Below are 24,745 nucleotides of genomic sequence, written 5' to 3' on the forward strand. Positions count from 1 at the left end.
TTTTCTTGCACCCTGGCTGGGTCAGGGGCAATGGTCTGGATTCAGCTATGAATCGCTGATCAGCTAAGCATCGCTAGATTCGGCTGTCCCGAGACCTCCGCTACACTCTATCTCGTCTGCGCTCTGATTGCGAATAAACCAGATACGAAGCCCATTGTCCGGGCTGTTTGTACGGCAAATCACAGGAGGCTCTGTAACAACTTAAGAAACCCCCCCAAAAAAAAAAAAATTTAGACACACACTATAAGCATGAAGTCCCCACCCCACCTTTCACGACACCCTGTCGCACAGACCTCCCTCGGGGTGGAACAACCTAACGGCCGATTACGCGGTCAGGCACGGAAGGTATCCGGATATCCCTGTGTGGGTCCCAAGTCTGCAGTATTGACGACTATGCTGCTTTGATTGTGATATGGCGACTTTGCTGCCTGATTCGGCTTTGATAACGGTCACCAGTCAGAGCCAACCAGAAGACATGTCGGTAGTCTTCTAGATGGTAAGCTTGAGTTGCCCCTTACTAATTATCGTCCAAGACACATTCCAACGCCGTATAACTCCCACCACCATTCTCCCTTTCAGTCTTCCCACTCTAAGACCTCCGTCCCATGACATTGAATTGGGCTGCCACCGTCTCCGCGATCCAGATTATCCGTCATCTAGGGAAGCCTTTGGCCTATCCACGGAATTCAGCTCTTGCCTGTGGGTAGTAGATTTACCACAGGTATTCCACTTACAAGACACTCGGCACAGGCTGCGTCTGCAACCTCTACCCAGTTTCGTGGGTTGCACCCGCTCGGATGAGTCGACCATTTGCAAGGGTATTGGTCGACCATTGTGCCTGACTGTTTGTTTTGTGCCGCTTCCTTCTTCCCTTCTTTCACTGAAGCTACAGTTGAAATGCACTTTTGAGCTGAGGCGAAACAAGGATAGTCGAGTTTTGGAATCAGGTCGCGTCTGAGGGGTGAGAGTGATGCGGTTCGATGAGGGACTCTTCCTGGGACTTTATATATCCCAACAGCGATACGAAGGCCCCAACCATGGATACCATCCATGATCTGTCTGCAAGGCTCCCTAAACTGCAATGGGCGAGGTGATGGGTAGGAAACAGGCGAGGTTACGAGGTACGAACACATGTTGCTGGCACTCAACAGAACCCAGACATGAAGCTACGTCTTGTATACATCTGGAGGCGTCCAAGACTCCGAGGAACTGGTGCCCCCCTCCCTGCTTCGACGTGTGGACTGACTTATTCGTACTTGAAAGTAGGTAGGCTGCATGCGACGCTGTTCTATTTGCTGCACGGAACCTTTTCCAAGGAACCCCACAGGTGCTTGCAGAAATCTAACAAGTGACACCATTTCAAAGGGCAGGACACTTATAGAAAGCGGCTCGATCCGTTATAAGTCATGCCGATCACAAATGGGTTTCTGTCTCGAATGGTGCAAACTCGCACGCCCTCCATAGTGTAAACAGTCGCATGCCAGAAGATTCTGCACATGCAGAGAGACGGGCCTCTCGTCACACGAACTTTCCTTGGCGCTTGTCAATTATATTCGAGGAGGTGATCGAATCAGCTTGTCGTCCCTGTCAAAGCAAAGTGAAACCAGCACGGTTGTCTGAGGCCGAGGTTTAGACGACACATGTCTCCTCAGTGACGGCCTGGCGAAGACACCAGTAGATCTTCGACGCTCGCTCTGTATACATCGAAGAGACCCGAGCAGCTAGCTCATGGAAGTACTCCAAAATAATGTGGCACAATCAACGGGCGTGGTTCTACAACGCCTGTGTTCGTGCTGGCGATTACGTGCATTCGGCCCACAAATGGAGTTGAGGCAGACGAAGTACGGGTAGATAATCAGCAAAGGCCGGGTGTCCGGATCCGTCCTAATGGCTTCATCCGTCGCATCGCAATGAACACGAGTGACCGAAACTACCTTGCTCGCCTTTGGCCTGCTCCATGCTCCTCTCGCAGTTGTCGAGTTGTGATAAACTTCCATATCTGCACTTGTGTCACTGAGACATACGTCTGAAAACTCTGGAGATTTCTTAATTTCTTACCCACCGTTTTTCCGGTACAAAGCCAACCATGGTGAGTCGTGATGAGACTTTTTGAGGGCCTCCTCTATTTATTAGCGGCCAAGGGTCGAGTCGTTCGTACCTGTACTAAGCAGCAAATCAAAGCGCGCATACGGAGTAGGTGGTTCTGTAAGTTTCTGGCCCCATCACGCAAACGATTCCACATGTTATAGAAGCTTGTGTGGCACTTGGTGATCCCTAATGTGGTGGTGATTCCAATGCATGCGTGATATATGCACGCACTCTATGAGGCATATGCTCACCGTACTGAGCAACAGAACACTCATAGATAAGTCCAAGTTGATCAAAAAGAGAGCGAATATCAACGGGACGAGGATTAAGATGCCGGGTTGTAAATTGTAATTATGTGCCTCAAGGGTAGCGGACTTATTTTCGAGGGGGGCATGAGAAATCTCATGGAAAGCCGCGTGGGAGATCAGCACCCCTCTGTACTCAAGTCTACCCCTTTCTTTCCCCCCAAACTTTTGCCAGTGTACTGAGTATATCAAGAACAGTGTGTGGATGAATCCGGCCGCGAGTGGGAGAAGGACGATACCCATATCCAGGGCTGATGTGGCCACTGATGAGTTGTCAAAACCGAGCTCATACATACTAACCTAGCAATAGAGGCGAAAATCTCACATTCCCGCACTACTCACTCACAAGTACACCCATTTCCCCGAGATGAACTTGACATCCATCCAAGCTAATTATCCTGGGATCCCATGTCGGCGCCAGGGTGGCCCTGTGAGGCCATAATTACTCTCCGTCCTGCGTTGTAAAGCCAGGACAGGTGGGAGTAAAAAGAACCCCACGTCCCAAAATAAACATGGGTGTCCGTATGGACCCCTGAACTGTGAAGTCCTTCAATATTCGTCGGCCTTCGTAGAAAGCCGACACTAAAGCCTCCCGGCTTCCTTTCCCTGTCATTCCCATTACTTCGGTGTATGCAAGACAACAAAGAGTCCTAGCGTGTATTAGTTGCTCGGTTCTTGTTCTGTCCCCGCAAAGCGTATTTTCGACATACGTTGTATCTCTCCAGGGCCCCGGCCTTCCGCCTTTCAACCCACCCTTTCCCCCACTCTCGGCCGTTTAACCTGGTCCCTTGGCACGGTATGCTACTGGGGGGTTATGACTTGCTTGAAATTTTGTCACAATTTCTATTGTGCAAATCAGTACGTTGTAATGCCCTGTGACCATTCGGAATGGTTTCCTGTTGTGGAGACACTCTGAGCGGTTCCACGGGAGGTATAAACCGCACGAAGATGCCAGGTAAGAATAGGATGGAATATAAAAGATAGAAGAGGTTTGGAGAGATAGGGAGGGGCAGCTAAACAAGGTTGGGCAGAGAAGTTCAAAGGGAAACGAAAGAGAAAAGAAAAAAATCACGCGTACTGGGGTGATCGACTGATCAAACCGTCCCACGGGAAAGGAGCGGCCGTCAAAGCTTGGGGCCCAGGCGTCCGTGCCATGTCCAAACGTCCCCGACTTGCTTTGGTGAGAACAGACGCCCTGGTCTACACCCCTCTATGCACTGACCAGGGAAGATCAAGAAGATGTGGGCAATTTATCCGCTAAGTGCCTCTTAAATGTGCATTTTTTCCCCATGATATTCGTTGGATATATGCGAATCTGAGAGTCCATATTGCTTGTTGAGTTTAGCGATGGCGATCGGATTGGTAGGCTTACAGATCTAAATAGTACCATCTAGAACACAAACTAGGACATAACCGACGACGTGACCGCGCTCAGTATCCGGTGATGGTGAAAAAGTATTACGTTGTAGCTAGAGTACCGAATGTAATAGGTAAGGCGTCTTGGCCTGGACTTGGTATCTGTGACAGTCTAGTGGCTTGTCGTACATATAATTATGGTTCGATTAACTGGGAATGTCCCGGTGGTTAGTCTTATCTTGTAATATCCGAATGAAAAGTGGGCTGGCTCATTGCCTGGCAATTTCAAGAAAATATAGTTATATAATTTAGCGGCATATATCTCCATATTACATATAAGTTTTCTCCTGCTTCTTTATTATATGTACTTAGAGAAGAACCTCTTACTTTTCATTTCCATTTTTCTTTTTAAAGAAAGATATAAAACAAATTATATTCTCGAGTTTCCTTGACCCGGGGCGGCGCCGGACCGTTTCCGATGTCGCCGGCCCGGGCCCTTCCGTCCCGTCCCACGTGCAGGCAACCTGAAACATTCGAGAATTCCGGATTCTTGGGGCCCCGCAAAAGAATAAAGTGGTGCACATAGAAGTTGAAACAAGGCATACGAAAGGAAAAGCAATAAAATGGGGACGGGGGTGTGGTATTTCGGCATGTAACTGACTGTTATGGTTGGTGAGAAGGAGGCAATCAACTCATCAGAGCAACAATAGACGGGTAAGGTGAATAGTGTAGAGGAGAGACCCAGAACGGTAAAGGAGGGGACCCAAGCCTGACGTTCGCGGAGCGTTTCGTGCCACACCCACGTGGAAAACAGCCCACATCGCTCAAGCCCCATCAAGACTCAGCGTAGGAGAGTTTCCCAGTATCTCTGAAAACGGAAAGGAAAGGATGCGACCCTGGCTATTTAGGACTTGGATGGAGGGTAGGAGGGTGGCCTGCATAAAGAGAAGAAATCTAGAAAGAGGAAGGAAAAGAAAAAGAAACCAAACTCGGGAACGGGCGATGTCGGGTACACAGCATATATGACTTTCTACCTAGGATGTGCTACGGAGGATCCTGAACCTCAGCCCTAGATGTCAATAAGACATTTGAGACCGAGATGAAGAAGTCCACTGCTGATGAGATCGATAAAAGAAGTCTTCGATAATAAAAAGCCGAGAAACTCCACCTGGCGACCAGTGTGAGTTGAATGGAGGAATTTGCTGCCATTTTCTCGTGCAGTATAGCACATCCAACGTTGACTGGAGTGGGGCGTATCGGTCGTTAATGACCAGCTAGATGTTACGCCCTGCTGCCATCCATGTTGGACAACATCCCATTTATCTAGATAACATCGGCTCTCTCCCCTGCTTCCAGATCTCAAACCCGTCTCTTCTATATTTTGCTACGTCCTGGGCCCTGCGGGTCGCTAACTTGCCACCGCCTGTTGTCTATAGAGGTGGCCCCAAGAAATCTCCAAGACTGGATGAAAGACAAAACAACTCCAGTCGGACTTATCAAACCAGATACCGAATACGCCCAACCATAAATCACGACGTACAGAGTCTGCTGCTCATCCTGTGCCCCCGTCTCATTGATCGTTCCGTCCCTATGAGAGATAGATGCCTCACCGACCCTTTTTGATTGCCTCCTTCCGCCGTTTCTTCTCCGCGGCACGCATCAAAGCCGTCCTCGCCTCTCCCTTTCCAAAGGTATCGAGGTCGTAGTATATGGGTGCAATGTCCTGGCGGGGGCGCAATAAGTTAGCCAAAGAGTACGTGGGGGGGGGGACGAAAAAAAAACCAAAGAGAACCGAAATTGGAAGAGAAAATTGGGCGTCTTACCAAAAGCCATTCGGGCCTGACGCCGGTACATGTGCGGATATATTGCTTCGAGGTGAGCACAAACTCGTTGTAGACGACCCATTCGTAGTCAGTCTTGAGCACAGTGGACGGGTGCAGCATGACGGCCTGATCGTCCTTGATCGTGCGGTAGACCTTCCCGGAGCTTTCACGGAAGGCGACTTGCATGAAGAAGCCGGCGAGGAGGGAACGGCGGATGTTGGTGTAGTAGTTCTTATCCTCGAAGGGCGTCGATATCAGTTTCAATTCGTGGGTCTCCATGATGCGCTTAAGCTGCGCCCGCACATTGTCTGCGCTGGAGAGATGCCGATAGGATAGGAAATGCTCGTGACACCAGCGTTTGACGTCGGCATTGGCGTTCATCTGACCCTTGAACGCGTGGTATGCGTTGAGCAAAGTGAGGTGGTCGCCCTCCACATGCGCGAAGTGCGCCTTCATTTCGTCCGCGCGCCGGCGGCTACTAGCGGGACGTACCCATATCTGCGGTACCGAGAGCAATGCCGTAATTGACAGGATTTCGTTCGAACAGTAGAACTCTGGCGAGGAGATGAGCATTACGGCCAGGGCCGGGTCGAGCGGGAATTCGGAAGCAAGGCCCCCGAGAGTTGTCAGCTCGCCCTCGTCGTCCAGACACGCCAAGTAGTTGAGCTCTTCAAGCGCCCGCATCATCGTCTCGGGCGCTGGCGGATCCATCAGGTCGAAATGGACCAGGTCCTCCACGCCGAGCTTCTTTAGCTCGAGCACCGTATTCGCCAGATTAGAGCGCAGGATTTCCGGGTGTGTTTGCTCAATGAGCTCCTTTTTGAAGGCATTTTCGGTGTAGAGTCGAAAGCACTTGCCAGGCTTGGTTCGACCGGCACGACCGGCACGCTGCTGTGCCGAGGCCTTGGAGATGGGGGACACCAGGAGCGACTCAACACGAACCCGAGGGTTATAGATCTTTTGCTTGCTGAAGCCTGGGTCGACGACGTAGACGATACCGTCGATGGTCAGAGAGGTCTCGGCAATGTTAGTGGCAACAATACACTTGCGCCCAGGGGTCCCTCCTTTCTTGAAGGGCGCAGGTGCCTTGTCGAAAATTTTCTGTTGCTGGTGGGGAGGCAGCGTGCCGTAGAGAGGGTAGACGGCGAGAGGTCCCGCATCAATCTCGCGAACCATCTCGTCGACCTCGAGACTGATCTTGCGACAAGCATCCTCGATCTCTTCCTCGCCCGTAAGGAACACAAGAATATCGCCCTCCGGCTCTGACGCGTGGACCTGCAGGACAGTACGGATGGCCGCCTCGACGTAATCCTTTTCCGGCTCGGGGGTATAGAAAATCTCGACCGGGTAAGTACGGCCGGGAACAGCCAGGAGAGGCGCATCGTTGAAATAGCGCTGGAATTTCTGGGCGTCGAGGGTAGCAGACATGACGATGATCTTCAGGTCCGGGCGACGGGCCGCGATGGTCTTCAGAAGGGCCATCAGGATATCGGTAGCGAGGGTTCTCTCGTGGGCTTCGTCGAGGATAATACAGCTGTAGCGAGACATTTCGTGGTCGTGCATGGCCTCACGTAGAAGCATACCGTCGGTCATGTACTTGAGGAGAGTGTTGGGGCTCGTCATGTCCTCGAACCGGATGCTGTAACCGACCTCCTCGCCCAAGGTCACGTCGAGCTCGTCGGCGACACGCTGGGCGACGGACATGGCGGCGACTCGACGAGGCTGTGTGCAGGCGACCATCTTTCCGGAGCGATGGGGCACCTCGTCAAAGAGGACATACTGGGGAATTTGGGTGGTCTTGCCAGAACCCGTCTCTCCCACGAAGACGAGGATCTGGCTAGAGTGGTACTTGTTGAGGAATTCTTGTCTCTGCTTGTGGACAGGAAGATCCCTCCTCACGCGGAGAATGTCGAAGTAGCGCGACGAATGGGGCTTGCCGGTGAAAGCATTGACGTCGAGGTCCTCCACAGCCTCGGCCTCCTTGGCGGTGGTGTTTCTGGTGCGAAAGTTTACGAAAGGATCTTGCTCGCTGTGTCCGTTGGTATCGGTTTCATACATGTGGGCGAGGTAAGGATTGGCCTTGCCGTCGCCATTGAGGCTGTCCATTTTTGACTTCTTTTTTCGGGAGTAAGGTTCGCCGTCGTCGGAGCTTTGGCGCTTGATGGATCGATCGCCGTTGTGGTTGTCGGCCATGGTGCGGTCAAGACAAGAGGAGTCTCTGTTCGAAGCAAAAATGGAACGAAAACAAATGTGATACAGGGATGACGGCCCTCGTACACACCACGAAAAACAGACCCGACAGGAATTCCGACGTTTCGGATGGCAGGAGGGAATGGCAGCGAGGACGAGACACCTTCCAGGCAGGCTGAGGAAAGGCTGAATGCAAGGCAAAGGACAAATGGAAAAAAATACTGGAGGGGAGCCATAACTGACCAATCAAGATAAACGTGATGACGATAAGGGAAAAAAATGTTATCGATAAGATATATAATGGGTGGGATACGGTAGCTGGCCTCTTAATGACACTGTGTTGTCTTGTACCTTACCTTGTCTCTTCATGTTTTTAACATGGATCTTAAGAACCCATCTCTCTTTATTTCTTCTCACAAACCACCGCAGTTTATTGACATCTTAGATATTGCCATGTAAATATGTACGGCAGCCCTATGCCTTACAATCCACAGTTTACAAACTGGCCAAGACATGAAGACATACATGTCACAGCTATTTTAACAATCTCCATCCCGGGCCTGAGTACCTCTTTGGTACTTCCAACTAGCACTGTCCCAGATAAGGTAAGGTACCTAGAGATGGATATTCAGGGTCCTGGGGTGTTCCCCCCCCCCCCCCCCCACCAACAACTACCTTACCTTAGCAAATATCTCGGACTATCCTGGTTTGACTCTCCTTGACAGCAAAAAGGTTGACACGCGATTGCTATTAAGCTTCTTAGCCTGTTAGGCAATTAAGTGTCTATCAAGCTTTAAGGGAGACAAACGATATTGTCCGGCGCTAGACCAGTCAACTTCACCTATGATGCGCCGTTAAGCCAGCTTCTTCACACTCTTTCCCACATTGCATTGGCCGTTTCAAGATCTTCAGTGCAAGGCACAGGGCAGGAAAAAAAAGGTAAGGAAACAGCCCTTTCCCTTCTCACTCCCAGTCTCTTCGTCTGCGTCCTTCCAGGAGAGATAGGGGCTACCTGGCACCTTTACTGTCCCAAGGATCGCCCTGAAAGTCAATGACCCAGTGTTCTTGATTTACCACAACTCCGTACCTTGCACTGTCGATCGGTCAAAGACTTACTAACAACATCATCACTGCCAAGATGATGAGCGACGGTCTGTCTGAAGATGGTGGCGACCACAGCCCTTTGCGTCCTACTTTCCATATTGGGCAGCACGACTCTTCTCGAGAAGAGCCCCTCACTGAGATGCAGTATGGTCAGATTTTGAATACAGGAGTAAGATACGAGACATCTCGCCACACGTTCTTGATCTCATGCTCATGAACTCGAACTCACGCTTTATGGCCAGGTCACTTTTGTCACCACTCCCGTGACCAACAACCATTTCCGTTCCCGTATTTTCGACTTAGTCGCGGGTCACTTGGCACAAATCACCGAACAAAGCGATTCCGACGACCGTGGCCAATCTCAATTGCCGGCTGATTCTATCGTCCCGCCTCTCACCCCGAAAGATACCGCGCTCTTTCCTAGCCTTGCTGTGAACACTTACATAGCATACATCAGCCCCTGGATTGACCTCTGTTCCTCCAACCCGACCGTCGCCAATATCTCTCGCCAGGTCCTGAATCTCGAAGTAGCCTATGCCAATTTCTGCGGCGTCAGGAGCATTGTGATCCCCGGCCCAAGGCTAGATGGCTCCAGGAACGGTGGTAATCAAGGAATCTCTCAGCATGGACGGGCCCTACAGGAAGCCATGGCCATTGGCAGCCGCCTGAGCTTTCTAGTCCACGTCCCCATGTACAGGGAGCCCGGACTGGAGGTGAGACGATCCGAGATATTGTCTCATTTGGCGGGACAGTCAGAGAACTCTGCAGAGAGAACGGATGGTGAGATCGATATATACAGCACATGGGACTCCTGGCACACCATCCGTACCATATGCGACTACAGCCCACGGCTCTTTGTTGGTGAGTAGATGACCCAATTGAAAAACTAGAAACCGCCCAGAAGCCGCCCAGACCATTACTGACCCGCAGGTCCCTTCAAGCCTTGCGCATCCCCCGAGTCCTCCCGGAGCGCGAAGTTCAGGAGAAGTGGTTTGCCGAACCACTCCACTACTTGACGCTTGGTCCCGAGACTTTCCAAAAGAACAAAGCTGGCCATCCGGCTCTGCCCCGAACCCACCAGGATCTCCTATTTTCGTATATGCGACTGAAGAACGCCCCGTGGCTGCTTCTCTGCGATGTCGGCCCTGACCTGGCCACATTGGTCGCACAGACTCAGCTGCGAGTCACCCAAGGTGCGGACTTCCCTAGCTTGCAGGAAGCTGCCGCTGCCTCTCAGACGGCTAAAAGCCCCATGAGCGCTTTCCGGGACTACGTCGTCTACCTCAAGTGGCTTGAGACCCAGCAACCCCCACTGTCTTACATCGAAAGCACCACCCTCGCCAGCTTTCAAGATTGGTTGCAGTCTCCTCTTCAGCCCCTTTCGGACAACCTAGAGTCGGCCACATACGAGGTTTTTGAAGGGGATCCTGTCAAGTACAACCAATACGAGGCTGCCATCGTCGAGGCTCTTGCCGAATGGAAAGATATCGGCAGATCTTACTCCTCGGCGAACGGCTCTGTTGTCATTGCCGTTGTCGGCTCGGGCCGTGGGCCGCTGGTGACGCGTGCGCTGAAGGCCAGTGAAAAGACGGGGGTACCGGTGCAGGTTTGGGCGGTTGAGAAGAACCCAAACGCCTACGTGTTCCTCCTGCACCAGAAAGAGCTGATCTGGGAGGACAAGGTCACGGTCGTCAAAACAGACATGCGCTCCTGGAAGGGCCCGCTGGTCTCGGGGACACCCGACGACAATCCGGTCTACGGCAAGGTGGACATCCTAGTATCCGAGCTTCTGGGCTCCTTCGGAGACAACGAGCTGTCTCCCGAATGCCTCGACGGCGTTCAGCACGTCCTTGCGCCCCACGGCATCTCGATTCCCGAGTCCTACACGGCGCACATGACCCCCATCGCCACGCCGCGCATTCATGCCGACCTGCTGAGCCGTGCGCCGACGGACCCGAACGGTTTCGAGACGCCTTGGGTGGTCCACCTCTTCGCGATGGACTTCGCAGCCGCCGAGCGGGTTCCGGGGCATCCCCGGTTCCAGCAGGCCTGGGAGTTCCAACACCCGATCCCGGACGCGACCCTGAAGGCTATGGAGGCGAGGCGTTCGGGCGGTGTCATGGGCGGCGGCGGCGGCAGCATGGCCGGCGCGGCCGGTGCCAACGACCACAACTCGCGCTTCTGCCACCTGACTTTTGTCTGCCGGACCCGAGGTGTGATCCACGGTCTGGCCGGCTATTTCGAGTCGGTGCTGTATGCACCTCGCCTGGGCAACGGCAGGGAGAATGTCGAGATCAGCACGCATCCTGACTTTATGGACAAGAAGAGCAAGGACATGGTGTCTTGGTTCCCCATATTCTTCCCTATCAAGGTACGCCATCCGACGTGTCCCAAGTTCCCAACCGCTTTCGGAAGATGAGAAACTGACTAGATTCTGTAAAGCGTCCTCTCTATTACCCTGCCGACACGGAACTCGAAGTCACCATGTGGCGGCAGACGGATGACACGAAGGTGTGGTACGAATGGCTGGTCGAGGCGTATACGTGGGTCAGTGAGACGCAGCGCATCAAAGTGGGGGCGTCGGAGCTGTGCAGCAGCCGGAAAGTTGGTTGTCTGATGTAGTTTCTGGATATGCGGTGCGTTGGAAGGCACCATCATCATAAAGGGAATGAATGCAAGGAGGAACCGGCATGTAGAACGAGCGAAGAGGCAAATGTCATGCAGAGAGGGAAAAAAAGAACCAAATCTTGGCGGGCCATGTGGAGTCGAACAATTGTTTATCAAAAATAAGGGGGGAAATGAAGGGTATATCCCGGTGACAGCAGCTAAGGAAGTAAGATTGCGGAATCCCTTTCGTCCATGACCGACGTAGAATCCATCAATGAATATCGCTCCGCCAAACGCCGTTCATCCCGCAATATGACAGCGGGCCCATCTTCGCCCGGCCGTTGGTCGCGCATGGCCAGGCCCCAGGCGGCTCAGTCCTGGCTCGGCCGAACACAGGTCTTTCTGGAGAGAGACCCTCCTCTGTTTTCCGACCGAGTTCCCTTCGTCGTCTGCACTGTTGAGTGATTCCCCTGTCGTCCTCCACCGTAGAATTTTATCATTCATCGATTCGAGTTCCATGTTACCGCACACACAATCTCCAGGGCCTTCGCATCAACCCTCCATTTTCACGTCGCCGTTGCTTCCCTGGTCTGCTCCCCGTATGTAGAGAACATTGTTGCACCTAAGAAAAAAGAATGAACCGTCAGCGCCTTGTGAAATGTCGTGGGAAGGTCGACTGAGAACCGCTAAAGCGCAGGCGGGGGGGATGGGAACGAGGAGCCTTCGCCCCTCGCATAATGACGGAAGCATGGTGATCCAAAGAGGGAATTCCGGCTCTGTTTTTTTCCTTCTCCATTCTTACCGAATCAGAACCTGTCCGAGCGCGCCGGTCAATTTTTGGTCGATGTATTCCTCGGCACCGCTGAGTTGGATGTTCATGTACGAGTCGACGCTGACGAGTCTTCCCTTGTATTCGGTCTCGCCCCACTTGAGCCGAACAAGCACGTCCTTGTTGACGCTGTGAGAGCGCGCCTACGCGTTAGTAAAGCTGTCGCCGTAGCCTAGTAAGAGAATCTCGGGAAGGCGGACGAAGGTCGGGGACTTGGATGTTTGTCTGCTGCGTTCGGGGGGAGGGTGTATGGAAGGGTCGAGGATGGGATGACATACAGATCTTGGATCATTGGGCGGGGGTTTACCGGAACGAACTGAACGAAATGTTAGCTTCCAGGCGTTCAGAAAAGTGCGGGTGGAAAGGAGAGGAGACCATACACTCATGGCGGGCAATGGTTTTCGCGACGTCGATCAGGGTTGGCTTCGAAGATTCAAAGGGTCGCCAAACAGAGACTCGGAAACTGAACTTTGGGGAAGTTTGCGGTGGAACTTGCTGCTGGGGAGTGCCACGGGTGATCTTCGGGGGCGCTAAAGCCCCACTATGATGCCTGCATGATAAGATAAGGCCGAACCACTAATTCCTGAACCGTTTGTTGAGATGGAACCCAGACAGGACTCTCTCACTCAATCAACTGCTTGAATTTGCCTTGTCGACCCGACCTGTCTGTCCTACGGAGTAGCACACGACATCCTTAACCATTGCTCTCTTCGTGTCTTATAGCATGTCCAGAGCCTGGTACCAGTTATGGTGTCACTTTCATGATGCATTTTACTCGTGTCATCTCTTAACAGAGAATAGAAGCCCCTCCTGTGCCAGGCGGTGTCACTGATGGATGGATTGGGCCTTTTGTTTTTGATTTGATGGTCTGGGGATGAACGGTCGATAATGCATCAATTATCGTGTCAACACCTGCGCTCTGTACGGTAATACTCGTGAGTGACTTCGTACCAGCAGCAGCCCAGCCACTGCTTAGGTACTCGCGACCTACCTTAGTGGCCTTGATGTCTTGGCCGGTCCCTTCCAGCAGACACAGGAATCACAAGCGACGGCAGCCTCAGGTTTTAGAGTTTGGAACGTTTGTCAGACTCCTCTCCCCGTCCACTTCCTAAGGTACTCCGTGCAGTACTCCCTTTTCGCTTCTATTAGTATTGCCGGGAGTCGACTCCTAGTCCAAATCATTGGAGCAGTAATAACCGACCATCTCTAATCCAAATGCTCAGCTTCTACCTCAACTACCGATGGCTTTTCTGGAGTCGCCCATGCGAGAAGAAGGTTGCTCCTCTTGCGCCCGCCCCCGGACTCCGGAGACATTGGGTCGACACGCCGTCTGGCAACATTGAGGTTCTCTATAACGAGCCCGTTGATGCTTCTTCCGAACTCCGTATGCCCATCTTCTTTATCCATGGAGGCATGGGCGGCGCATGGGTCTGGGCCGAGTACATGCAGTACTTCGCAGCGCAGGGTATACCTTGCTATGCCGTGTCGCTACGCGGTCACGGAAACAGCTGGTCCCCATCGTACCCTATGATGGTTTACTTCACCACCAGGCGGGCGCTGGAAGAAGATGCCTTGGCCGCGATCCGTTGGGTTCGGGAACGGGAGGGAGATGACATGCTACTTGTCGGACACTCTAGTGGAGGGGGGATCAGCCAGAGTATCCTCTCAGACAAAAGACTACGGGTCAGAGGGTTGGCCCTCTTGGGCGCTATTCCTGGCTTTGGATCGTAAGTAGCCGGTCATTCTGCCTTTGAACAAGCCTCTAATCCTCTCATTTTGGTGCCTCCATTTGGAGCATGGAAAAGCCTTGTGAGGGACGCGGAACGAGAAATGGGCCGCTTACATTAATGTGTCAACCAGGCTCGGTGTTTACAGGAACTGGGTAGCGCTTGACCCTTGGTGCATGCTCCGCCTGATCCTTCAGGGCGGCCATCCCAACTCGCCCCTTTCGCATCCGGCGTTGACCAAGCAGTCCTTCTTCAGCGGCGGGGTGTCTGACGCCAAAGTATTGGATTTCCAGACACGAATGTGCCGATACGAAAGCTTTCTATGGCCGATCAGTATGCTAAGGCCGTTTGTCCATGTCGAGGACGTGGTGGGATCCATTCAGGGCTGGGGCGGTTACCCCGGCAGCGGCATGACAGCCAGGGTTCTGGTGATGACGGGTACGGAGGATAAATTGACGACTCCTCACATCATGAAACGTGTGGCGATCGCGTACAGAAATGCGCTTTCGCGCCTTGTGGACACGGAGAAGACCCATGCCGAGGAAAACCATAGGAATATTGAGGCAAATGACGAGGGTGAGGATGACGATGAAAGCCAGAACCACCATGAACGTGATGAAAGGCATGGAGTCTGGTTCACACTGGTTCCCGGGGCTGGGCACCATTTGCAGAATGATGTGCCATGGGAAGTTGGGGCGAAGAGGCTGTTGGAGTTCTATGAGCGACTCTGAGACGGATGGAATTGTGAAGCGTTGTGTGGGTGACGAGATGAGTTTGAAGTCAGGTCGGTAAGTCGGTAGTCAATCTGGTGGTTCTTGTTCTGCTCGCGATACAAGCCCTGGGCGGGACATGGCGATTGAGGTACCTTAGTTTGAGTTGAGATCAAGGGGTACGAGATATTCGAATATTCGATGAATGGTCATCAAAATACGATTAGACTATAATAAGGTCGTTTCTGGCCCGAGCCAAGTGTATCAATGAATACACATCATCTCATCCTCGGGGGAGGGTTTGCCTTATTCTTGTCCTAAGCTCCCGCCCCTGGAAAAACTTCAGTGGAGATGTACCTCCAAGCAACTGCTGAAAAGCTCACCACCTCAGTGAACTCACCACTACCACCAACGCCACCACCACCACACCACAACCACCCGGTCGCCTTTCACATCCACACCTAACCGAAATGTCCGCAAAGACATTTGAGGAGCAGGGAGTTCGAGTCGCTGTTGAAGGATGTGTATGTATTTGACCTCCCCCTCTCCCTCTCGCTCTTCTCCCCGAAAGAACCCGTCTCACTCGACACATAGGGTCACGGCACACTCAATGCCATCTACGCGGCCGTTGACGAGTCATGCAAATCTCGGGGCTGGGATGGGGTCGACGTGCTCATCATCGGGGGTGATTTTCAGGTAGGTCGTCGTTACTCTCCTTGACATTCGTCATGTTGTTCATTCTGATCTTCTCACACGCACGACGCAAACCCGCCATTCATTATAGGCCGTTCGGAACTCCGCCGACTTGACCGTCATGTCCGTCCCAGCAAAGTACCGCGAAATGGCAGACTTCTGGGAGTATTATGCAGGCCGCCGCACGGCACCCTACTTGACCATCTTCATCGCTGGGAACCATGAGGCGGCTTCGCACCTATGGGAGCTCTACTACGGCGGCTGGGTCGCCCCCAACATCTACTACATGGGCGCCGCCAACGTCTTGCGTCTGGGACCTCTACGCATCGCCGGTCTCAGCGGCATCTGGAAAGGTTTCGACTACCGCAAGACGCATCACGAGCGTCTTCCCTTCGGCCCGGATGACGTCAAAAGCTTCTACCACGTCCGGGAATTCGACGTTCGCAAGCTTCTCCTCCTACGTTCCCAGGTTGACATTGGTCTCAGCCACGACTGGCCTCGTGCCATTGAGAAGTGGGGTGACCAGAAATCACTCTGGCGTATGAAGCCGGACTTTGAGAGGGAGTCGAATGATGGTACTCTTGGCAACGTCGCTGCCGAGTACCTCATGGACCGCCTTCGCCCGCCGTACTGGTTCTCTGCTCATCTCCATTGCAAGTACGCCGCATTGAAAACGTACGACGATAACAATAACGGAGTCCACGATCTTCAAGCTACTGCGGTGGATCCTGTGTCAAAGAACGTCGCAAGGCCAAGCATGCCACCACCAGCTTCAGTTGACGCGGCCAATCCTGACGAAATTGACTTGGACGACGATGGCATGGACGTCGATACCCGAACGCCTGCTCCTGGCTCCTCCGAATCTGAGACGAAGCCCGACGAAATCTCCGGTCCACAATCAGAAACCGAGAAGAAGAGCGATGAGAAAAAGGGCGATGAGAAAAAGGGCGATGATGGAGGCGGCGGCGGAGTAACGGAAAACACGGTCTCTGAAGAGCTGCGGGCTCAACTGCCAGCATCTTTCGCAAGACCAGCGTCAACCCCCAAAACAACACCAGGCCAGCCTGTCCCGCCCGGAATCACCAACAAACAAGTGCGGTTTCTAGCCCTCGACAAATGCCTTCCCAGTCGTCGTTTCCTCCAGTTGCTCGAAATTCATCCTTATCAAACACCTTCCTCCTCAGCCTCATCTTCCGCCCCTCCTGTCTCAGAACCCTCCCTAAACGCCGCAAATGAAGAAACCACCGAGCATCATCGACAGCCACACCAGCATCCGGGCCGATACGCGCTCCAGTATGACCCCGAATGGCTCGCCATCACCCGGGTCTTCCATCCCTACCTCAAAATCGGCGACCGTACGGCCCACCCGCCCCAGGACCTGGGCGAAGCCGTGTACGCCCCCTCCATCGACACTGAGCGTGCCTGGGTGGAGGAACATGTCATGCGTCCGGGCCGTCTGGACGTGCCTGCCAACTTCACAGTCACGGCCCCGCCACACGTTGAGGCCCAGGACTGGCGGAACCCGCCGGATCAGCCCTTTGAATACACGAACCCCCAAACCGCGGCGTTATGTGAGCTCCTGGGGTTGGAGAACCTCTGGGATGCTTCTGACGAGGAGAGGATGGCTCGGAAAGCGTCGGGGCCACCGGCAAGTTCGACGTACCAGGGTGGATATAACCGTGGGGGGGCTGGAGGACGAGGTGGGAGAGGATTTGGTGGGAGACGAGGAAGAGGAGGCGGGAGAGGAAGAGGAAGAGGCAGGGGAGGTCGTGGCAGGTTTCACTGATGCCGAAAACTGCTGAGCGCCTATAGTGTATGATATATGGCCGAGAGAGGTTATATTATAGGCCCTGCCATTGTATGTTTATTGGGTATATGGCAAAAAAGCTGAATGTGATATGACTCGTGGACATACCCCCAAAAATAAACTAGCAGTCATTGTCCGTCCCCTGCCGCATTTACGGAGATGTACTTCGTAGTCCGCAAAATGCATTGACTCAATGGTGAGCTTTCGTCGAGCAGAGTGAACGGATTTGAAGGTTGTTTTTCCATCCATAATTAGACGTTAATCCACGGAGTATCAGGATCAACGCAATATGCTAAGATGGGTAGATCGCGCTGGCACAAAACCGAAGCTGCCGCCTTGATCACGAGTGAACCTAGAGGGTTTCGACAGGTCGGTAAGCGGTAGACCGTCGTGGCATGCTTATCATTTTGCATGCAGAGCATATTACGCACAACTATGCGTCAGCCCATCATCATGGCATCATCCCCAATGCAATCCAGGCCCGTGAACGACAGCCATTACATGTCGAGTTGCCTGCCGGGTCGTCGGGTTCTTCTAGATGCCCGTCATACGCCCACACCAAGAAGATTGGGAGCCAAACGCGGTTGCCTAACCCTAAGCGCCAGAGACGATATAATCAAAACGAGAAAGTCAAGCGGATTCATCACTGTCATAACGGTTTGCTGCGTTTTGTCCTGTGTCGATTGTCAGCAATAGGCACGGTGAAATGAACTGTTCTGGAACATGACGAAGACGTACTGTCCAGTCCCAGATAGTCTGCGGCTACAAGCAGCTCTAGACAAAGCTCGACCGGAATATCCATGTCTGGCACGTCGTCTCGGTCACGGTAGCGGTACCAGTACTGGAAGTACTCGCAGACCTTCTCGAGGATGATACCGCTGGAGTCCTGGTGTCAGTCGCAGAGATTCGAGATTGAGAGCTGCCAACAAAGAGGCGGGCCTTTCAAAGGAAACAAGTTGACAAAAGCAAGGCTCAGATCAAGTGTAGTGGACATTCACGCAAACCAATCCTTCGCAAGAGGGATGGTTCTGTCAGAAAGAACACAGCGAAATGATAAACATTCATCAAAGCCAGATGAGGTACGCGACGGGGCGGAAGGGATAAGGGGAAGGTACTCACGTTATACCAGAGAATTCGCATCGGCCTGTGATGGCTTCTCTGAATCTACTCCGGGGATCCAGCATACTTTTGATGGCTGGGCTAACCATGACAGCTTCACGAAGGACCACAAACTCGTAGCCATCGCACGACACGAGGGTCACGTATTTGCTCTCCCCATCGTCGCCCCTGACATCCGAGTGGTTGCCTTGGGCTTCCGAGGACATGGCAGCTGTTTCTCCTGATGGGTGATATACAATGCGAGGAGAGAAAGCAGCCGAAAATCTAGTGTATATACCTTCCCTCCAGCTGTACTCCCTAGGAAGCAATAACGGGAGCGGGCGATGTTGCCCGTCTGATTTGTCTTCGGAAAAGACAAAAAGGCCGTCGCTTGAAGACGTTCGGAAGATAAAAAAGGAAGGAGAAAAAGAAAGAAAGAAAAACGCGTCGTGCTCCATAGTAGAAATGGACACATGGTTTATCCGAATTCCGAAGTTCTATGAACGGGGTCTCCAGGGTCGTGGCCCGTGCGTCAATTAGGTACACTCTACCTTCTGGAATTACGGAGTACGGCGCGTCCGTCACCATGTGCTTCGAGTTGATCCCGTTGCCCTGCCGACATGTTTACTTGGCTCCATCCTACCACAAGCACCCACCACCTGGCTCTTGCTCCGCCCTAAAGAGACACTTGCTGACCTTCCCTTCCGAGTCCGCAACCACACTACCTGATCCAGACCAAACCCTGGGTTCCATTCCATCCCGCAACATTTTCCATTCCTCGCAAACATAAGGGTCCTCGGACGTGGGTTAATTCTCATATCGACTTTTTTGCTTATCGGCATCATCAAGTGCTGTCGCAGTCCCCCGGCAAGTCTCGAATCTTGAGCATCCCATTCAATATCGGCATCTACGTTTTGCCCATTCGGCGCAGGCAGCTTTGACCAGAAAAGGTGCCTACCTATAGCAGCGAGACAAGAAAGTTGCAAAAGAGTTGCTTCGCTCCCCATAATAGCAAGCGGACAATCCAAATCGACGACGACACCTCTCGAGGAGGAAGAGCATTTGGGCGCCAGGCAGCTTGGCGTGCAATGGCATCGTCATATCAATACCGCAACTCTTACTATCACAGCAACCCGGGCGAGAGGCACGACGATAGTAGCCAGCACACGGCGACTGGTGGAGGGCGTCGTAACCAGCGAATTCGGAGCAGCGACGGTACCGTCAGCACCACCATGAGTTCCTCTACCGGCCGTGAATCTGCCGCCACCCACATGACCGAAGGGCCCGCTTACTCCAAGAAGATCGTCGTCGTTGGTGACGGCGGCTGCGGCAAGACATGTCTCCTCATCAGCTATAGCCAGGGCTATTTCCCAGAAGTGCGTTGGAATTCATTCCATGACAAGGAGCCGTCCCAACATGGCTGGTTGCCACTGAACACGTACCATCCATGCTAATCCCAGAACCCTAAATAGAAATATGTACCAACAGTATTCGAAAACTACATCACCTACCCTATCCACCAGCCATCGGGCAAAGTCGTTGAACTCGCTTTATGGGATACTGCCGGCCAGGAAGAATATGACCGGCTACGGCCACTGTCATATCCCGAAACAGACCTTATTTTTGTCTGCTTTGCGATTGACTGCCCCAACTCACTAGAAAACGTCATGGACAAGGTGTGTTTTGTCCACATAAAATTACGCCCAGCAGTTGCTTAATACCAGAACCAATTTGCGTCCCGACGACTAACAAGCTCTCTTCCAGTGGTATCCCGAAGTTCTCCATTTCTGCCCTTACACCCCTCTCTTCCTCGTCGCCCTCAAGTCCGATCTCCGCTTTAAGAAGACTTGCATCGACATGCTCAAGACACAGGGCCTCACTCCCGTCACCACCGAGCAAGGCATGGCAGTGGCCAAGAAGATGAATGCCCAATACATGGAGTGCAGCAGCAAAGAAATGACAGGCGTCGACGAGATTTTCGAGCGAGCCATACTCACCGTCGTGGCTAACGACCGCAAAAACATCGAGGCCCAGATGGCTGCCGAAGGCTCATCCAACGGCGGTGGCCGGTCCGGCAGCGGCGGGCCCAACATTCCAGTCGTTGGCCGTCTTAAGAAGAAGAGGAACTGTAAGCTCTTGTAGAGGAGCTTGGCGACGGCGCATTGTGCCAGCCTGTTTGACACCCGGCCGAGGGGCGATGGTTAAAAACGGCGTTGAAGATAACATGGGAGTCTACGAAAGTGCAACGGCTGGAGGGCTTCTCGTGAAGGAAGGGCGAGGCTGTGTAACGAAACGACACTTTTTTTTTGTTGCACGATCTCATCTAGTTGTTATGACTGACTTTGTCTTATGATATGGAGGAGGCGGGGACTACGTGCAACGAACGAAGGCATTTTTCTCTCCCGGTTAATTTTCTTCTTCTTGGACTTGGCTCGAGTCGGAGCCATGGGGAGAGCGGTAGATATTGCGCGAGAGAGGGGGCTGTTATGGGAGTCTGGAGTCCGTATCGACAGTTGTATTGATAAGATGCGACTCGTCCCGTTGTGTTGTGGGACAGATACATTCCGTCTTTCACAGATGTTCCACTGGCCCGGACCAGTGCACTTTTATTACCTTTGTATTGAAAGCATTCTATTCTATTATGCACCTTCTCAGACCAAGACCAGCCGTAAAGATGGCTCTACTAGAGGCGTCGCCTAGATCGCTCGTCAGACACAGCATTGGGGGTCACCTAGATATCGCGGTTTGTCGCCTCCAGTCGCACGGTAGCCTAGGAGAGCCTGGGAGAGCTTGGAAGAGCTAGTCGGCAGCACCGCATGCCTGCCTCATACTACCCACTGAGACGAGGAGAAACAGTTCACAAGAAATGGCCTCGGTGGACCGTCTGGCTTCCACAAGAGAACTTGATGTCACACCAAGGCCAGATATATCCCCAGATCATCATCCAAGCACCGGAACCAATATCATATACAAGGATGGTGTTCGGGGAAGCCTGGATACGAACCGAGACGAAAAAAGGCGGGGGAAAAAGCACTTGGGGGGAAGCCAGGGGAAAGAAGAAATCGAACGCGAGATATAAAGATAGCAATAGAACATCGAAAACAGGGGTATCGTAAACAGTGAATCAGTAACTTTTGTCATCAAATCGCTCCATTGTCGCCTCCCCTCCATCCCAGGTGTCACGAACGTGCTTCATGTTCCGCATTATTCTTGTGCTCATCCTCCTCGCCTTCTCCACGGTCCCCCTCGTTGGGTTGGTTCTCCTCTGGATCCTTCGCCATGACATTCTCAAACTGCGACCACAGCGCCTCGACGGACGAAAACTCGTTACCGACCTTGAGAAAGTACCCGCCGAAAAAAAGGGCACCTAATTAGCATTGTCTCTCCATCCAGCAGGAACGAAGAAGGGGCATCGCTTCTTGCGCTTGCGGGACGCAGAGGAATCAAGGTATAGAGCGTACAGTCGTAACGGCTTCAAGAGAGCGGTTCAGCTTGTTGATATTGGCGAGCACCTGTTCGAAGCTCTGTCGATTCGTTAGTCCCACGTGTGCTTTTTGAAGGGATTGGGCCGCTTCGTAACGTACCATGGCAATCTCGCCAATAAGAGCCTCGCGCTGCTGCTCAAAGTACGACTTCTCCGACGGGGCCGCCTGGGATAGGGATCGCTGATGAGAGGACATTTTTGAAGATGTCGAGATGAGGATGCATCTGTCGCGTGTTTGACACGCGTTCATGGAGGGGTCAACGGGGACTGGGGTTGGTGTGGGGTAGAGCTAGCGCACGGACCACCATCGAGATTTAGGGCGACTGCGGGGAATTCGCTTTTTGTGACAAAACCCATGCGGCCGATGCCCCTCGACATCACTCGCTCCCCTCTCTGGAATCAATTGGAGAATCTTTGGCGACTTGCGGGTAGAGGCGGGTTAAAGGAACGGCCTCCGTGTACGACCCAATGGAATTTCCAGCGCACTCAGGATTAAACGATCCTTGAAGGGCTCTGATCAAGTGTCAAGGGCATCGAGACTTTGTCGCTTACAATGACCGCCAATCGCACACGGTTAATGTCGTATCGCAGACAGTACAGTTCCTTGGCTTGCATTTGTACAAAAGGTAAGTTTTGTTACACTCGAAATTTTTAGCTAAGGTACATTGCCCATTTTTGTGTACATGTTCCTCCCGACGATAATAGGTCATAAATTGGGAGCAGGTTTTTTCGAATTTCTCATATCCTCCCGTCACCTACCTAAAACATAGCACCTCCCAGCCTGATCGCTACAGTCTTGTTCTCGGTGTAGTTTAACAACGCCATCTCTCCCAATTCACGTCCAATGCCACTCTGCTTGTAGCCACCGAATTCAGCTTGGTGGTGAATAAGATTATAGCCTGGAGTGTGGAGTTAGCTTTACCGAGTCATTTTGGTTGCAACAGCGGAGATAGGTGAGTGAGGAGAAAAGGGATTCAAGGGAATTTAGAGAGGGGTTACAACGGGGTCGGTGGGGGACGTGTGGGGTGAGTTTTATCTTTATCCATCCGGGGGGGGGGGGGTTAACACTCACAGTTGACCCAGACCGTGCCGGCTTTGAGCGCTTTGCTCACGCGGATGCCCGTGTTCAGATCGGTAGTGTGAACAGCGGCAGCGAGGCCGTAGGAAGAGTCATTGCCAAGCCGGACGGCCTCCTCTTCTGTGGAGAATTTGGAAATGGCGCAGACGGGGCCGAAGATCTCCTCCTGCATAATCTTCATGTCGGGCTTCACGTTGGAGAAGATGGTAGGCTGGATGAAGTAGCCCTTGTCACCGTGGCGCTCACCGCCAATCTCAACAGTCGCGCCCTCTTTCTTGCCCGTCTCGATGTATCCCATGATGCGGTCGAACTGAGTCTGGCTGACCTGTGGGCCCTGGAAGGTCTCGTCATGGAACGGGTCTCCAACCTTGTTCTCTTGGGCTCGCTTCTTGAACGCCTCGAGGAATTTGTCGTAGATGCCTTCTTGCACATAGATTCGAGTGCCAGCACAGCATACCTGGCCGTGATTGTAGTAGATGCCGAAGTTCACCCAGGAGATGGCCTGCTCGATATCGGCATCGTTGAACACGATGTTGGGTGACTTGCCGCCAAGCTCCAGAGTCACCTTCTTAAGGTTGGAGGAGGCCGCGGCCTTCATGATCTGTCGGCCAACAACAGTCGAACCGGTGAAAGCGACCTTGTCGATGTCCATGTGGGCCGAGATGGCCGCGCCAGCGACCCTTCCAAAGCCGTTGATGATGTTCAGGACGCCAGGAGGGAAACCGGCCTCCTTGATAAGGTTGGCGAAGACGAGCGCCGACAAGGGAGTCTGCTCAGCGGGCTTGATGATGACGGTGTTGCCGGTGGCCAGCGCGGGGCTAATCTTCCACGCTAGCATGAGGAGGGGGAAGTTCCATGGAATGATCTGACCGCAAACGCCGATCTACTCGTGTACCTCATGTTAGTATGACCCACGAGAAGAGCCCAAGCGGAGCAGATATATGAATTGACAGATCAGGAGGCGAGGAAGGAGGTGAAACGTACAGGCTCGCGGCGTGTGAAATGGAACATGTCCGGGGCGACGTCAATGGTCTTGCCCACGATTTTATCGGCCCAACCTCCATAGTAGCGGAGACAGCCGGCGACAGCACCAATGTCGCCCTTTGCCATGTTGATAGACTTTCCATTGTCGAGCGATTCGACGGCGGATAGGAGTTCGAGGTTCTGGTCAACGAGGTCGGCGAGCTTCAGGAGGTATTGGCCCCGCTGAGCCGGGGTAGTCTCCTGCCAGACTCCCTCAAACGCCTTGCGAGCTGCGACAACAGCAATGTCGACATCCTTCTCTGTCGCCTGGGAAACGGAGCAGATCACCTCCTCCGTGGCAGGATTGATGACCTCGAAGGTCTTCTTCTCCGCGCCCTCAACCCATTCGTTGTTAATGAACCTGTTCCGGTGCAAGTTAGCGGGTGCCCATGTGGAGTGAAGAAGCGGAAACGCGGTAGTCAGGGAGAATCGAGAGCGTAGACTGAAGGACGAGGTTCGTACAGGCCGGTGGGCTGCTGGTAGCTGCCGATCAATGGCGTCTTGATCTCGGTTACCAGACCCATAGTGACGAAATATGCAGGAGAGTAAGTAGATGCCGAGTTTAGTCCGATATATGACAAGAGTCAAGGGGGTAGATGCAACCGTGAGGAATATGAAGCGGCGGAAGAATAAACAGATCGTTATGAAAAGAAACGGGACAATAAGAGAAACGGTCCAGCATTCGTCTCGAGAAGTGGGCGGCAGCGTGGCTCTTCTTATGACCTCTCGTGTGTGTAAGAGTGGGGGAAGGGGGCAAGGGGAAGAGGGGCGGACGGATTGCGGTAGCGGTGCCTGAACCGGGACGTGGAGATGCCGCTAGTAG

The 24,745-nt window shown here is 52.9% G+C and overlaps 11 protein-coding genes across 11 annotated transcripts; 5 read left to right on the top strand and 6 right to left on the bottom strand.

The window, feature by feature from the left end:
* Positions 1 to 598: 598 nt before the first annotated feature.
* On the bottom strand, positions 599 to 1,121 carry SODALDRAFT_327652 (hypothetical protein; the record flags this gene model as incomplete). The annotated part of the gene is made up of 2 exons (XM_028610488.1): positions 735 to 1,121; positions 599 to 673 (listed from the first exon to the last, which is right to left on the bottom strand). Coding segments are annotated over exons 1-2 (335 nt in total), but the record flags the coding sequence as incomplete, so codon positions are not given.
* Positions 1,038 to 2,872, top strand: SODALDRAFT_375621 (hypothetical protein; the record flags this gene model as incomplete). The annotated part of the gene is made up of 11 exons (XM_028614760.1): positions 1,038 to 1,090; positions 1,167 to 1,236; positions 1,317 to 1,348; positions 1,503 to 1,614; positions 1,679 to 1,826; positions 1,922 to 1,982; positions 2,019 to 2,089; positions 2,366 to 2,428; positions 2,501 to 2,590; positions 2,665 to 2,741; positions 2,783 to 2,872. The coding sequence occupies 11 exons, from the start codon at positions 1,038 to 1,040 to the stop codon at positions 2,825 to 2,827; spliced, it is 822 nt and encodes a 273-aa protein (XP_028471254.1). The 3' UTR covers positions 2,828 to 2,872.
* A 2,018-nt stretch (positions 2,873 to 4,890) lies between these two features.
* Positions 4,891 to 7,930, bottom strand: SODALDRAFT_348174 (pre-mRNA-splicing factor ATP-dependent RNA helicase PRP43). Its single transcript, XM_028613346.1, has 2 exons — positions 5,573 to 7,930; positions 4,891 to 5,472 (listed from the first exon to the last, which is right to left on the bottom strand). The coding sequence occupies exons 1-2, from the start codon at positions 7,763 to 7,765 to the stop codon at positions 5,356 to 5,358; spliced, it is 2,310 nt and encodes a 769-aa protein (XP_028471255.1). The 5' UTR covers positions 7,766 to 7,930; the 3' UTR covers positions 4,891 to 5,355.
* A 691-nt stretch (positions 7,931 to 8,621) lies between these two features.
* SODALDRAFT_39455 (arginine N-methyltransferase skb1) lies at positions 8,622 to 11,607 on the top strand. Its single transcript, XM_028615275.1, has 5 exons — positions 8,622 to 8,701; positions 8,901 to 9,035; positions 9,109 to 9,727; positions 9,808 to 11,237; positions 11,309 to 11,607. The coding sequence occupies exons 2-5, from the start codon at positions 8,901 to 8,903 to the stop codon at positions 11,486 to 11,488; spliced, it is 2,364 nt and encodes a 787-aa protein (XP_028471256.1). The 5' UTR covers positions 8,622 to 8,701; the 3' UTR covers positions 11,489 to 11,607.
* Positions 11,608 to 12,025: 418 nt separating this feature from the next.
* On the bottom strand, positions 12,026 to 12,612 carry SODALDRAFT_266612 (LSM domain-containing protein; the record flags this gene model as incomplete). The annotated part of the gene is made up of 3 exons (XM_028607497.1): positions 12,026 to 12,095; positions 12,276 to 12,431; positions 12,581 to 12,612. Coding segments are annotated over 3 exons (258 nt in total), but the record flags the coding sequence as incomplete, so codon positions are not given.
* A 599-nt stretch (positions 12,613 to 13,211) lies between these two features.
* On the top strand, positions 13,212 to 15,022 carry SODALDRAFT_348176 (alpha/beta-hydrolase). Its single transcript, XM_028613347.1, has 2 exons — positions 13,212 to 14,029; positions 14,163 to 15,022. The coding sequence occupies exons 1-2, from the start codon at positions 13,518 to 13,520 to the stop codon at positions 14,758 to 14,760; spliced, it is 1,110 nt and encodes a 369-aa protein (XP_028471258.1). The 5' UTR covers positions 13,212 to 13,517; the 3' UTR covers positions 14,761 to 15,022.
* A 122-nt stretch (positions 15,023 to 15,144) lies between these two features.
* On the top strand, positions 15,145 to 17,372 carry SODALDRAFT_342463 (hypothetical protein). Its single transcript, XM_028613089.1, has 3 exons — positions 15,145 to 15,263; positions 15,334 to 15,435; positions 15,524 to 17,372. Exons 1-3 carry the CDS (start codon positions 15,210 to 15,212, stop codon positions 17,216 to 17,218), a joined length of 1,851 nt encoding a protein of 616 aa, XP_028471259.1. The 5' UTR covers positions 15,145 to 15,209; the 3' UTR covers positions 17,219 to 17,372.
* Positions 17,373 to 17,987: 615 nt separating this feature from the next.
* On the bottom strand, positions 17,988 to 18,501 carry SODALDRAFT_241904 (Skp1 family protein; the record flags this gene model as incomplete). Its single annotated transcript, XM_028607374.1, has 2 exons — positions 17,988 to 18,117; positions 18,359 to 18,501. Coding segments are annotated over 2 exons (273 nt in total), but the record flags the coding sequence as incomplete, so codon positions are not given.
* A 745-nt stretch (positions 18,502 to 19,246) lies between these two features.
* Positions 19,247 to 20,583, top strand: SODALDRAFT_39552 (ras-domain-containing protein). The gene is made up of 3 exons (XM_028615287.1): positions 19,247 to 19,713; positions 19,810 to 20,013; positions 20,102 to 20,583. The coding sequence occupies exons 1-3, from the start codon at positions 19,426 to 19,428 to the stop codon at positions 20,477 to 20,479; spliced, it is 870 nt and encodes a 289-aa protein (XP_028471261.1). The 5' UTR covers positions 19,247 to 19,425; the 3' UTR covers positions 20,480 to 20,583.
* Positions 20,584 to 21,516: 933 nt separating this feature from the next.
* SODALDRAFT_348180 (hypothetical protein) lies at positions 21,517 to 22,017 on the bottom strand (the record flags this gene model as incomplete). Its single annotated transcript, XM_028613348.1, has 3 exons — positions 21,517 to 21,672; positions 21,799 to 21,861; positions 21,922 to 22,017. 3 exons carry the CDS (start codon positions 22,015 to 22,017, stop codon positions 21,517 to 21,519), a joined length of 315 nt encoding a protein of 104 aa, XP_028471262.1.
* Positions 22,018 to 22,510: 493 nt separating this feature from the next.
* SODALDRAFT_327660 (aldehyde dehydrogenase) lies at positions 22,511 to 24,670 on the bottom strand. Its single transcript, XM_028610489.1, has 4 exons — positions 24,385 to 24,670; positions 23,884 to 24,283; positions 22,894 to 23,782; positions 22,511 to 22,720 (listed from the first exon to the last, which is right to left on the bottom strand). Exons 1-4 carry the CDS (start codon positions 24,444 to 24,446, stop codon positions 22,581 to 22,583), a joined length of 1,491 nt encoding a protein of 496 aa, XP_028471263.1. The 5' UTR covers positions 24,447 to 24,670; the 3' UTR covers positions 22,511 to 22,580.
* Positions 24,671 to 24,745: the final 75 nt, after the last annotated feature.

Source organism: Sodiomyces alkalinus, assembly GCF_003711515.1.
Source record: "Sodiomyces alkalinus F11 unplaced genomic scaffold SODALscaffold_1, whole genome shotgun sequence".
Classification (NCBI taxonomy): domain Eukaryota; kingdom Fungi; phylum Ascomycota; class Sordariomycetes; order Glomerellales; family Plectosphaerellaceae; genus Sodiomyces; species Sodiomyces alkalinus.

What these genes read in the sequence shown, in the direction of transcription:
- SODALDRAFT_342463 (XM_028613089.1), top strand. Translation starts at nt 15,210, where the DNA reads ATGTCCGCAAAGACATTTGAGGAGCAGGGAGTTCGAGTCGCTGTTGAA. An exon ending in GAGTCGCTGTTGAAGGATGT is followed by an intron (nt 15,264 to 15,333) that starts GTATGTATTTGA and finishes CTCGACACATAG; the next exon opens with GGTCACGGCACACTCAATGC. An exon ending in TCATCGGGGGTGATTTTCAG is followed by an intron (nt 15,436 to 15,523) that starts GTAGGTCGTCGT and finishes CATTCATTATAG; the next exon opens with GCCGTTCGGAACTCCGCCGA.
- SODALDRAFT_348174 (XM_028613346.1), bottom strand. Translation starts at nt 7,765, where the DNA reads ATGGCCGACAACCACAACGGCGATCGATCCATCAAGCGCCAAAGCTCC. An exon ending in TCAGGCCCGAATGGCTTTTG is followed by an intron (nt 5,473 to 5,572) that starts GTAAGACGCCCA and finishes CGCCCCCGCCAG; the next exon opens with GACATTGCACCCATATACTA.
- SODALDRAFT_39455 (XM_028615275.1), top strand. Translation starts at nt 8,901, where the DNA reads ATGATGAGCGACGGTCTGTCTGAAGATGGTGGCGACCACAGCCCTTTG. An exon ending in GTCAGATTTTGAATACAGGA is followed by an intron (nt 9,036 to 9,108) that starts GTAAGATACGAG and finishes CTTTATGGCCAG; the next exon opens with GTCACTTTTGTCACCACTCC. An exon ending in CCATATTCTTCCCTATCAAG is followed by an intron (nt 11,238 to 11,308) that starts GTACGCCATCCG and finishes GATTCTGTAAAG; the next exon opens with CGTCCTCTCTATTACCCTGC.
- SODALDRAFT_39552 (XM_028615287.1), top strand. Translation starts at nt 19,426, where the DNA reads ATGGCATCGTCATATCAATACCGCAACTCTTACTATCACAGCAACCCG. An exon ending in GCCAGGGCTATTTCCCAGAA is followed by an intron (nt 19,714 to 19,809) that starts GTGCGTTGGAAT and finishes AACCCTAAATAG; the next exon opens with AAATATGTACCAACAGTATT. An exon ending in TAGAAAACGTCATGGACAAG is followed by an intron (nt 20,014 to 20,101) that starts GTGTGTTTTGTC and finishes GCTCTCTTCCAG; the next exon opens with TGGTATCCCGAAGTTCTCCA.
- SODALDRAFT_348176 (XM_028613347.1), top strand. Translation starts at nt 13,518, where the DNA reads ATGCTCAGCTTCTACCTCAACTACCGATGGCTTTTCTGGAGTCGCCCA. An exon ending in GCTATTCCTGGCTTTGGATC is followed by an intron (nt 14,030 to 14,162) that starts GTAAGTAGCCGG and finishes TGTGTCAACCAG; the next exon opens with GCTCGGTGTTTACAGGAACT.
- SODALDRAFT_327660 (XM_028610489.1), bottom strand. Translation starts at nt 24,446, where the DNA reads ATGGGTCTGGTAACCGAGATCAAGACGCCATTGATCGGCAGCTACCAG. An exon ending in ATTTCACACGCCGCGAGCCT is followed by an intron (nt 23,783 to 23,883) that starts GTACGTTTCACC and finishes GTACACGAGTAG; the next exon opens with ATCGGCGTTTGCGGTCAGAT. An exon ending in CGGCACGGTCTGGGTCAACT is followed by an intron (nt 22,721 to 22,893) that starts GTGAGTGTTAAC and finishes TCCACACTCCAG; the next exon opens with GCTATAATCTTATTCACCAC.